The sequence below is a fragment of the Pygoscelis adeliae genome, unplaced genomic scaffold, assembly GCF_000699105.1.
Source record: "Pygoscelis adeliae isolate BGI_AS28 unplaced genomic scaffold, ASM69910v1 Scaffold80, whole genome shotgun sequence".
Lineage (NCBI taxonomy): Eukaryota > Metazoa > Chordata > Aves > Sphenisciformes > Spheniscidae > Pygoscelis > Pygoscelis adeliae.
Window position 1 is genome coordinate 733,739 of NW_008823958.1, and position 12,430 is coordinate 746,168.

A 12,430-nucleotide genomic window follows, 5' to 3' on the forward strand; every position below is an offset into this window, starting at 1 on the left:
GAGCTAAAAGGATTTAAAATAGTATCTTCCATGTAAATAGCCTATCCTGTCCTTCTGAAGAGATGGATCAGTATCCAAAAAGGATGTACACTAACACTGAAAATGATGAACAACAATGATGAACCAGATACATCTATAGTTGTGAGAAAAAAACAGATGTAACTTTTAAACTTTTTCTCTTTTTTTAGTCTTAAACTCACTTACAAATCTGTAATAAATACAATATGCTTCCAAGTCCTTTACTCGATTACTCTGGTTTTGTATCCTAAAGGATTTACAGTGAATAAAATATAGCATTTTCAGAAATAATTTTCCTAAGGTAATACTTTTTTATTTTGGCAAAACTGAAAAAAAAAATTATTATTTTGATTAATGCTGGAAGCTGTATTTCTTAAAGATCAAACAAAATCAATTAGCACTACTTTGGACATAGTATACATCATATTACAGAAAGAGTACTTTATGGGACATTCAATCAACAGACTGCTGTGCATTTGCTGAAATACATTTATTGATTACTTATCAGGTGTCTTATATTGTGTAGTTTACGGGACGATTACACTATTTGTCCAGTTCTGGAGTAAGTTTTTCCAAACTTTTCGAAGAGAACAATCGATGGTGACACTGTTTGAAAGTCCTAAAGAAATAAGAGAGACAAAAAAAGGGTTCAGTTTGGCTTTCATGGTTTTACCTTTTTGTTTTTTTAAGGTATTTTAGAGCTCTACATATTGTCTTCTAGCTAAATTTCATTATACGGGTTAGAATGTAAACTATGCAAAATAATATATATGAAACATACATTATTATATGTACAATACTTTGAAGAAGAGCACAAGAACTGAATGATTTAATTGCAAGCAAATATGTATTTCAATCTCTAAGTAACTATAAGCACTGCAAAAATTTCCTGCTCCAAAAACTAGATTTTATAGTCTTTTGCAAACCGTGGTATACAAAATTATATTCTCCTCCCTTGCAACCAGGTAAGTTAAAGACAGCAAGAGATCCTTGCAATATTTTAACTTTTCTACCTTGTTTAACATTAAAACATGGATTTAAAACCAGCTCCATGAGAAATGGTAAGAAAAAGGAATATATATTAAATAAGTATTAGTGGTGACAAATTGATTAGGAGTTCTGGTAGAAAAAATACAAGTAGGGTGATTCCCGAACAAGTTTTTTCCAGGAAGAGTTCTTCGTTATTTCACTCTATTTTTTAAAACGCAAATGCTTACAAATCTAAATTGAATGAGAGAAATGCAAGTGAACCTGTGCCTTAAGAGTACAATGTTCATACAGCCAACAAACAAGAAAGTAAAATAAGCTAACTACTGTAAACAGGATTTTGATTTAGCTACTTACTAACAAACGCTCGTGGTAAATGATTAGCAAGTCCATGGAGTTTAAGATCAAGGTTTTAAAGCATTCTTAACAAAATTATTTTCTTTGACCCTGAAATACTGGGAATAGTATCAGCAATACAAAATATTTGCTTTGCATTAAAATTGTTTTCCCTTCCTGAAAGTAACATGCCAGAGATGAATTATTAGCTTTCCAGGATCTGATTATTAATTTTTAAGGACGAAGTTGGTCTGAACACTTTCTACTGTTTTCTATTGTCAGCATGACACTCTGTGAAAGTGCATGGAAATGCAATGTCTTCATGAAATGTCTGAGGCCATGAGTGAATGAAAGCTAAAATTTTTACCTTTTCAACACATTTCACAATTTGAAAGGTTTGGTTTTCTCTCAAAAACAGAATGAAAACTTTTATTTTCCTGAAAAATGACATGAAGCAGAATTATCGCTCCCTGGGTAATTTAGATTTAGCTACTTCACAGACCACAGTTTAGCTGAATCTCCATAAACAGACAGAGCAACTACGACTTCTGGTAAGCTTCATGCAAACACCGACGTGGCTCACCCTGAGTTTCATCTGCACTGCGTATTGCCCAACTGTGACCATATCATCATTTCTTACATCTCATACTTAAAGTTATTTGGTATGATACCTCCAACATTCTGGTGTCTACCTTAAAGTAGCAAGGTAGACACATACATTGAAAATGAAATACTCCCTGTGTTGTGTGAAAGTGAGTACTGACCCATTCTTAACTGTTCACAAGATTTAATTTTTAATGTTTCTCTATGCCTTGTACCGCCCACAACAGAAACAGCCGATTTGCATATTTTCATATTATACTTTAAGAATGGAAGAGAATTTTAATTTTCATTGTGTGTTTGGTATCACCAGCACCTTCTTACTGCAGGAAAAGTTGTCCATATAATTATTATAATAAATATTATTATAACTCCAGCATAACTGCAGATAGTTTCCTTCTAAAGTGAAGCTAGTTATATTTATTTCAGTAAATTCACCAGGCTAATATTGGTCATGGGAATGGAAAAAAACCAGCTCTAGTTGCCAAGAAAGCAAACGGATAATGCAGCTATAATTTAGGATTAAGCAGTAATTCAGAGCAGAATGCAGTATCCTTTATTTGAAAATAGGAAGTATATTTTTAATTTACATGTAGGACAGCTAGGTACAGTTTAACAAAAAAAAAAGCAGTGAACTTGGGGTGAGACGGGGAAACCAGTAATAGGTGTACACCCCCCACATCAGGATAAAATCAGGAACGGTAAGTCTGAGCATTGAAGAAGTCTTCATTTGCTGGAGCAGACGGCTTTTGCTATTAGGATGCCTGGCCAAACAAAAACAATTGGCTGCCAAAATTAGCTCCTTGGGACGATTTAGGAGCCTTTGAAGTGAACAGTTTTTTGAGCTGGAACTAAGCCCAGGTCCAGCTTCAAACTCAAATCAAAATGACAAAGAGGAAATTTTCTGTGCCACACGCCCCCTCAGTGTAAGATTACTTTGGGTTGGCAGCTGTACTGTTTATCTTGTTATTTAAAGCTATTTCACTAGATACTCACAACTGAGCATTTAAACAACTGGCTCCGATTATGACGACAGCAGTTATGTTTGACCACATTTAGGAAACATCACGCAATCTAATGGATAAATAAAAGTGTTGCTGGCTTTACAGTTAGACTAATTAAAGAAGTTTAGAATGTATACTAGATAAATGTTGCACAGTATGCATATAAAATATAAATATCTGTTTAGGAAAAGAACCCCAGCCATTTCTGTATTTGAAGGTATAGATTTTAATCAGGTTTCAACAGTGTGAGAAAGTGAGGCCTGAAAACACCGCTTGGCCTTGCAAGATCTACCTCACAGTGCTGAAGAGAGTCTATCCCGCTGTATCACTGTAGCAGCATAAAGGGAAAGGAATTAGAAACCATGTTCTCATGTCTGTCTAATTTGGTGGTGAAATGTAGGTTCAAATCGTGCAGTGAAGCACTGCGATGCACTGCTGGTTGATTCTGGTAGACTGCCAGGATCATCTTGAATTTAAGCATAGAAGTTACAAAGTTATGTAGGTAATCCTTTTGAAGCTGCAGGAACAAAAGTTGTGAGTGAAGAAAAACAGGCGTCTTCAAAATTATTTTCACCGCCAGTCCCTAATTGTTGGTTGCTGGAATGAATTAGCTTACAAATATGAATTCCCACATATTGGTGAGATTGACCCTACAGTTTTGCAGTCTCAGGATCATAGGAGCATGGAGCTGAGTTTTATGGAATTTTTCCACAATGCATTCTTAAATCATGTCATATAGTTCTCAGCATCAGAGACCTGTAATTCTCAGGTCCAAGACCTATTTTTAAATTCCCAAACAAAGTTAATATAACACTTCCTTTTTAAACTTGTCAAGCTTTGATTCCTTTCACTCTAGTAAATTGTAAGTGACTCAAGTTCAACTGACAGAGCTTAACAAGACCTATGGACCCTTTCAATATATTTGACTTCTTGACTGTCATGTGTGCTCATCAGTTCTGAACAATGGAGTCAAAAAAGGTGACATAAAGCTACCAAAGATTTGTCTCAATCAGCACACTCTGATGTAATAGATTAGACTTGCCAAATGCTCACATAGTTTATCTCTGGAGTGTTATTAAAGTGAATTCTAAAGAGATTTTACATCTGAGTATGCAGACATACATAAATACAGACCATGTACAAATAACAGTGGCAAACCAACGAGACCTTGTAGACCTACATATCAGCTTGAAGGCCTTTGAAAATGCGTTCCCTCATATACTAGTGAAAAATTTGCACTAAGAGTGTTTCTTTCCAAAAAATTTTGAGAGTACTGTACAATTTCCTGTAATATAAAAATGCACTTTGGAATGAGATAGGAATTACAATTAAGTACCTTCTTGGAAATTTAATGAAGTAGAAAGTCAGCTGCTTCAGACCAAAGCAAGAATAAGCAAACAGCAGTAGCATATCTACTCACAGATTTTAGGGCCAGAAAGTACCACTATGACCATTGATGCTCAGCTCCTGCATACACACTTTGGGTAATTTCCTACAGCAAATCTATCAAGTCCATAATAATTATGAAGCTGTTAAGCACGTGATAAACTTGGAACAATAAGTTTACAATAAACTTATGATACCTGATATACAGCTTTGCATAGTCTTTCTCTGTAATGACAAAAATTCATTTTGTTGCATAAATAGAGATTTGGTTGCATAAATGGAGATTAAAGTTGCATTAGGTTGTACGAATGCAGATTTCCTTCATAGGTGAAGAGAAGTAGCATGTGAAGATGTTTCAAAGATAGATTGTATAATCTCTCTAATGAAAAGTATTCTACCTATAGCAGTGATTCAGAGCACCGAGTCCTCATCTGAGCCAGTCTAACAATACTGAAGACACTGCATAATTGCATGTTGTCAACCATGACACCATGTGCTATGCAAAAGGTAAGCCAATCCATGAAAGGTTTGGATGCCAGAAAAAATTTTTGTAGTGCTGGAATTATATCTGTTGAGAATAATCAATGGCAGAAGGAATAACTGAAAAGTGGGCACAGCTGCTAGAATCCTAATTCTATCTTCATGCTATTGAATAGTAAAAACAGGGAATAAAACTCACTTTTCTTTGGCTTGAAATCAACACCCACAGGTACAAAAAGACTCTAGAAGATGCGATGGGAAATTCTGCATAAACGTCCATGCAGCAGTTATGCCCTTAGCATAGGGTAAGCCCACTGAGCAATCTTGCTTTCCCCACAAGGCTGGGACAGAGCTCATGTGCACACCTCATTTGAAAACCAGGCAGTACTGCCAAGTGCCACTGTACAGCCACAGTCCACAACCCCCTCTGTTTAACACTAAGTGGTCATATTTAAGTATTCCCTATGATCCTAATGCTGGTAATAGTAAAATTAGAGTTTTAAATTGAGCTGTCATAGTAAGCCTCCTGACCTATTAATAGTCACGGAGATCTCTAACAAGAAAGCAAACCAGAAATGGCAAGCTGTTATACAAGTAAAATGTTGATCCAGCTAACTTTTATTCTTAGCAAATTTATCAATACTGGTTAACAATACTTCCAACTAGTACAGGGCCTTCTGACATGACAAAATGAGTGTAACAACCCGTTCTGTCAATACAACACAAATGTCATTTCAAGTGCTCAAAACCCACTAAGCTACCCTAAAAAAGATTGATTTATCTGCTCCAGTGTTTCTTTGGGGCAAACTTTTCTCACAACTGAAACCAATTAGTGGGCCTGGCACTTGTAGTGCAGAATGTAGGTCAGCATCAAGTAATAAAAAAGTATTGACTTTTCTCTGTCTGTAAGCAGCATGAAAGGGGTGCCACGGCCTTGTCGTATATGAAAAGAGCTCCATTAATTTCACTTATTTCAACCAGGGCTGTCAAATACTAATGCTTCTATTGCACTTTTTGCACAAAGTACATTGACACCAATCCTGGCCCCAGTGAAACAAGTTTACAATATTTCAGTCGGTGAAAGGGGTAGTATAATTTTTAATTCCCTGTTGTACATTTAGTCTCTTTAAGCAGCACCGCTCATAAGACCTATTGAGAGATATGAGCTGGGACATTAATAATGGCTACACACTTCTTCCCATGGGCAACAGAACCTATTTCTTGGGCATAGCTTCAACAGCTAATTAGCCATAAAGTTCAGGACGCAGTTGTTTGGCGTGACTGTTTTTGTGGCTGGTGGGCACAGACTGCCAATTTTGCTTTCCGCTGTGGAGAAATATCCAAAAACAAGGAATAGGTCTTCTGTGACCTAAGGCTATAAAATTGAAAAGCTAATGTGTTAACCAATTGGGTCAACTAGCCCCTTCAAATAAGAGATAATAACAAAAGCCTGGATCATGCCTTAGGGACTGGATCTCATTGTGTCAGTGCAGAGGTATTGACTTCCAGGGAAAAGCGTGCCTAATCGGAGTTCCCTGCGCTACAGTGGACAAGTGACCGCTGCTGAGATGAAGGGGGTAGAATTACACCTTTCCCTATTCAGCTTGCCAGCGCAATGCAGAGGAGGAGAACTAGAAGCCATCATCTATCTCTTCCTTCGGCTGTCTACTACTGCTACCAATTCTAAAACCTCTAAATTTTGTTCTTCTGGGTAAGTGCGTGCAATGAAAAAAACCTGTGCTTCCATGAAGACTTTATGAGCTTCTCCGTATTGTGGATCAACACAGCGGTGGTCAAACTGACCTAAAATGTTATGATCCTGTTTCCCTCTATTCTCTTCCCTCCTAAACCGCCTGCCTTTTTTTTTTTTTTTTTTTTTTGCAAGTGAAGTTTATGATTCTTCTTGACAAGCTTGAGGGCACCGAGTGTGATGTCTAACTCGTTCCCTAATTACCTTCTGCAAATGCAAACATCATCAACAACAATAAAACTCTTTGATTTAAAAAGACTGGGTGACTATGGTAGAAGGCAATTTTCTACTTGCTTTAATGACTTCGTAAGTGCAAGCCTTACCCTTTGAATCAACTTGCTATTAGATCTTAAAATAAAATGATATTGTATAGCCACCATAAAAGGCAACTTTATAACCTTCTGTGTTACGCTTACATCAGGCAAGTTTTTTTCTACTTGTTAGTTTTAGTCTTTTATTGACATTATGATAATGTGTGGTAAAAAAAATCAGGAAATTATGTTCACAGTAGGAAATCTAACAACACTATTTTAATATCCTATCTTCCAAACAGAAAGAGAAAACATTAATTGCTATCTAATTTATGTAACAAACATTTCATTATTATTACACTTAAATTTTCATGGAGATTTATAACTATCACTGACTCTTACACATTTCATCTTTTGGAATTATAAATGAGGAAACCAAACCCAAACAGTGCTTGCTAGAAATTATGAAAGATTTCTAATTACAGTTCCTGAGTTTGAAAAACCACTGATGTGATAATCACATAGGTTTAGATACTTCCTGCATGATGTGTCCAGTACGAGCAGCACAGCAGTGTGTGCTCCTCTGTGGCAGCCTAACGTGGAAATTATAACTCTATTCCTCCCTTTCTTTAATACTCTGAGAAGGAAGTGTTCTGCTGCTAATCTGTGCTCACTGAAGTTTGCTTTCTTAGCTCAGCAGCTAAGCTGTGCTAATTTGTGCTTTGGAGATAACTGGAGATAACTGGCTAACACAAGTCAAGCTCTAAAACTTCTTGTCCTCATCTGTGCAAGGTAGGAGAGGATGTATTCTAGCCTGGAAAAGAGCCTATTTCCGCTCCTGCGTGGTTAGAAGCAGTTTGGACAAAGGAACAAAAGCATATCCCACTGTACCCTTCCATAGCTGCACAAATCAAGCTATGACATGACAGAAAATAATGACGCTTTTGAGAATGCAATAGTTTGAGCCATTGTACAAGGAAAGCACAAATATTTCTAAACGAGGAAGATATTTTGCAATAGCTGTGCTCGTTAAGGATTACAAATGTGTCAACCCTTACAGTGCTTTCTCACAAGCAAAGGCAAATTATCTCTTGGCTTTGATGGAAGTTTTGTGCAAGGAAGGACACAGGAAAATAGGGGAAGGATTTGGTCCAGTGAATTACTTTCTCTCATAAGTATTGCCTCTCTAAAATTAACCTGGGATCTGAAACTAGCCTGTCCTTGTTGTCATGTGTAATATAACCAGCAATGAAGATTTGTGGTCCAAATTTGCATTTGTTACATTTACTTAGTACCCTGCAGTCATTGTGGTTGCCCAAGGGGAAGGAAGGGTGGAATTCCCAGCTGTACCCTCTAAGTTCATTTATTCCATTTATTGATGATCTGCAAGCCAGACGCTGTCTGGTCCTTCCTCCCAAACATGTACTAGCTTTGCAATGCTTTAAAAAGAAATATATTATCCTTTATAAATAACTGTTCAGATAATGAATTTATTTATGTGTATAAAGCTAATCTACTGAAGAAGAATAAATCACTTTTATGTAGACACTTTTCAGGTACTTTTAAACATATTCAGAGCCAGTATCAATATTAAAAGTATAGTTTGCCACACAGAAAGTTACACTGCATGCGGTACCATACTTTAGTCAATGTTATGAAGCAACATCACCCAGATTCTGTTTGGAATGTCTGTATTTGGACCAAAATTGCCAAAGATAATACTCTATCTTTTCAACTGCCGTAGCCTTTTTTTACAAGTAAATTAAATTAAGAAACCAATGTGAATTTCTCCGCAAGCTATTTCATACTTGGATACCCTTGAACTTTACTGAATCTGGGCTAAAAAACAAATGTGCAGTTGAAATAGTTCAGTAGGTATTCAGAATCCCAAGAGGTGTTTATTTGCTATTGTCATGCAAATGTCTATTTCTTGCAGGGTATTTTAACAAAATATTGTTGAAGAGGGGAGTAGATGTTCATCTTAATTTATTTAAGATGTATAAATAACATTGTCAAGTATGAAAACACACTGATGAGTAATACATAACGCTTTTATGAAGTTATTAAATCTGAGGTGGAACTATACCTAACCCTACATTTCTGTGTACAGAAAAATAGAGTCTTAAAAGCATCTGATGAAAAAGTAAAGGACATATTTTTATCATAGTACTTGTATTTTTAAACCAACGCCTTGTCCTGTCCATCACACACACTTTTCTAGCAACAGGACTTGTACTAGAAAATAATGCAGTTAGGGATAAGTATCCTGACTTATGCCATTTATAAGCTGCCCCTTTCATTGTCTAATCTGTTCAACCACAACATTCTCTTTCCAGCTGAAAATAAGCCAGTGCCAAGTGTTGACTGCCAAGACAAACTCAGAACCACTTTTAACCTGCTGGACTAAAGCCAGAAAGTGTTTAACCTGCCAAGATCAAGTTGCAGCTATCTCTAACTTGCCAAAATCATGCCATGAAGAGTTAAGGAGGAAAAATTCTGAGTTGAAATCCTCAAGTGAAAATAATTTTTATCTTATCAGGTTAAGTTGTATCTGTTTGAAAAAAGTTGTAAACATTTAGAATCAATTAAAAAAAAGCCCATTGATTGTGCTGTATTTGGCATATGCAGCAAAACCAGTACTCCAGTTAGATTTCATCTGGTTTGACATTGTTCTGGATGATGCTTTCAAACCTGATTGCATTCTGTGATGAAATAACTAGATATGCAGATCAAAGCTGAGCTTTAGCAAGGCTCTCAACGCAATCTCCCAGAGAATCCTTTAAACCAAGTTGGTAAATTACAGTCTAGATGTGCAGACTAATAGATGTAATAACTGTGTGGAGTATCAGATTCAAAGGGTAGCAATGAATGGTTTGTACTCTAACTGGAACCTGGGTACAAATGTATTTCCTCAGGTGCTATCTTGGGACCTATCTTGTTTAGTATCTTCATCGGTGAGGTGGAGATGGAATGCACCTTCATCAAGTTCATGGACAACACCAAACTAATGGGTGCCATCGATACACTTGAGGGCTATCATTCAAAGTGATGTAGACAGGCTACAGGAATGGCCTGACAGAACCTCACAAAACACAGTACGGACAAATGCACCTGGCACAGACTAACCCCAGGAACAAAGCAGGCTGGAGGCTGACAGGCTGGGTAGCAGCTCTGCAAAGGAGGACCTGGGGCTCCTGGTGGGCAACAAGCTAAACATGAGTCAGCAATGTGCCCTAGCAATGATGAAAGCTAAAGAGAAAAACAGCTTTCCTGTTTGGTAAATATAAGCTACCTTCAGAAGAGATTGAAATGATCAAACAGGAAAAGGCCTTTCTCATTTTGCAGGCAGCTTACTTTGGAGATCAGCTAACACTAGAAAAACTACTCATCTCCTATCCAGTGTTCACAAATGTTCTCACTAATCAATAAAACTGGAACAATAGCTCTGAGGCTAACACTTATTGTTATTTTTTCTGTCTGTATTTATTCAGATACGATAACGTATCTTCTTTGTGTGTCATGTTTTTCTTCATTTTTCAATGGCACTTTTTCTCTTGTGTAAATCCACCAGTCTGATACAATTCAGGAATAGCATCGGCAACACTGATTATTCACTCAGGTGCCACAGATTTGTTTTGGCATTGACATGAAGCTAGTTCTGTCAAACCGCTGCTGATTAAGAAACTTCAGGGAGAGGAACAGCTGATACTTATAGCCAAACATTATTTCAGATTCAACAGTGTTTGGAAAAATGAAATGGATTACATATGTTAGCACAAATTTAAAAAATAGATTGTTGAACACTTCAAAAACTAAAATCATGCTGTCTTGGTTCTGATATGAATATGTTATATATACTAAATGTAACAACTTGTGCAAACTTATTCTATGGTAGCAAAAGTTTATTTCATTTTTCAGCTGGATAACTTCCAAACTAAATTCTACACTCTGTTGTCCATGTTGAGGAAAGAATTTAGCTTTAAACTTTAACATCCATGTCTTTAATGTCTATGCAGAACTTTCAATGTATAGCTGAGTACTATGATATCTTATAAATGAACAGGAACTAGGAATTTTTACAATGTTTTATATGCTAATTTATTCATTGACAGTGTAGTAGCAATATAAGTTATACCGTAAAGTTTCCCATACTTCTCTGAGGACTTTGGATTTGACCTGAAGTGTTGAAATTCTTTAAATAGCAACACATTTTGGTCTTCCTCCTGCCAAAGGCTTGGGCATCTGCAAAAACTACAAATCATGCCAAACCCTTTGAGTGATATATGGAGAACCACAATCCACTAGGAAATAAGCTAAGACCAACTCATTCATTTCATTTAGGTCCTTCAGTGGGATTTGAACCATCCAGCCCACAAACCGTGTCTCATGAGATTGCAGTATACATCCAGGCCACAGTAATAATGATTCATATACATATATGTGTATATGCTTTATTGCTACCTTTAGCTGGATTAAAAGCAATATATCAAATTTTATATTTCTGCTTCTTTTATTAGCTTTCTAGCACTTGATCAGCTGATAGAAGCGATAATGAAATGTTTTTTTATAAACTGGAGTTTGTAAGTCCTATCCTGAGAATGTAATATTTCAAAAAATAGCCTAAGCTTTGGGGAAAAAACCAATTACAGAAACAGCATTAAAAATGCCAAGCACTGGGCAGAAGCAATTCTGGATCAGTTTAAAAAAGTGATTGATGAAACTCTAATCTGAGCTGAAGGAACAGTTTCACGACAAGCTGTGACCATTCCACACACTTCATTAGCTGCCATAATTAGCCTGGTGTTTCAATTTGTTAGAACTGGTGGGGACAATTTTACTCAGAATGCAAACATCAAAAAACAGGGTGCCTCAGACTTCAGAAGAGGCTGATGAGAAGCTTTTCTAGTCTCTGTTAACTAAAAGATTAATTACAGCTGATGGGAGGCTGTACTCTGATTGTCACTCTGTCTATGTGCATTACTTTTAGCATCAGAAGAAAGACATGGTTGACACTACACTGCTCAATCAAGCAGCTTTGCATTAGCGTACAAAGTCTGTTAATATGCAATGTTCTTATTGTTTCTCTTTTTCTTTTTTTTTCCCCTAAGTTTGAGACTCTCATACCTAACAAGTTATACTTTAAAAGAGCAGGGTATTCAGTTGCGAGTGATAAGCACTTACCACTTACGCTGTCATTCCTTCATACAACTAACTACAGGTAAGAGATGCTAACACATCTCAGAGCTACTATCTGGGAATATTATTAGTTCCTATAATGACAGTCAAAATGTAAATTCCTACTCAAAGAGTCTCATTATGGAAAACAAAACCAATACAGTTGTGAAACAGATACTGTGGGCATCACAGCCTTTACATCCTATCCCCTTTACTTTAGGTGCTATTACCTCTGTACATTAACTCATCAAAGCTTGTAAGGTTATTTAAACGGAAGTGAAGCCTGAATTTGAAGTGCAAAGGTTATTCCTGAATAATTCCGTAATTCTCATTCTAGAATATTAAGAGATGGTAATACACCTACTCATAAATAACTCCTTATGTGGATATGCCTTTCAGTTTCCACACATATTTTATGCTGAGATCACAACACACGATAAGAG

General features: G+C 36.5%; 1 protein-coding gene across 1 annotated transcript in view; it reads right to left on the minus strand.

Annotated features, from left to right (window-relative positions):
* Nucleotides 1-556: 556 nt before the first annotated feature.
* SPATA17 (spermatogenesis associated 17) overlaps nucleotides 557-12,430 on the minus strand; it is a 92,837-nt gene continuing 80,963 nt past the window's right edge. The window contains exon 10 of the mRNA XM_009323127.1: nucleotides 557-637. Coding sequence (XP_009321402.1) covers nucleotides 557-637 — 81 coding nt within the window. The remainder of the gene's footprint in view (nucleotides 638-12,430) is intronic.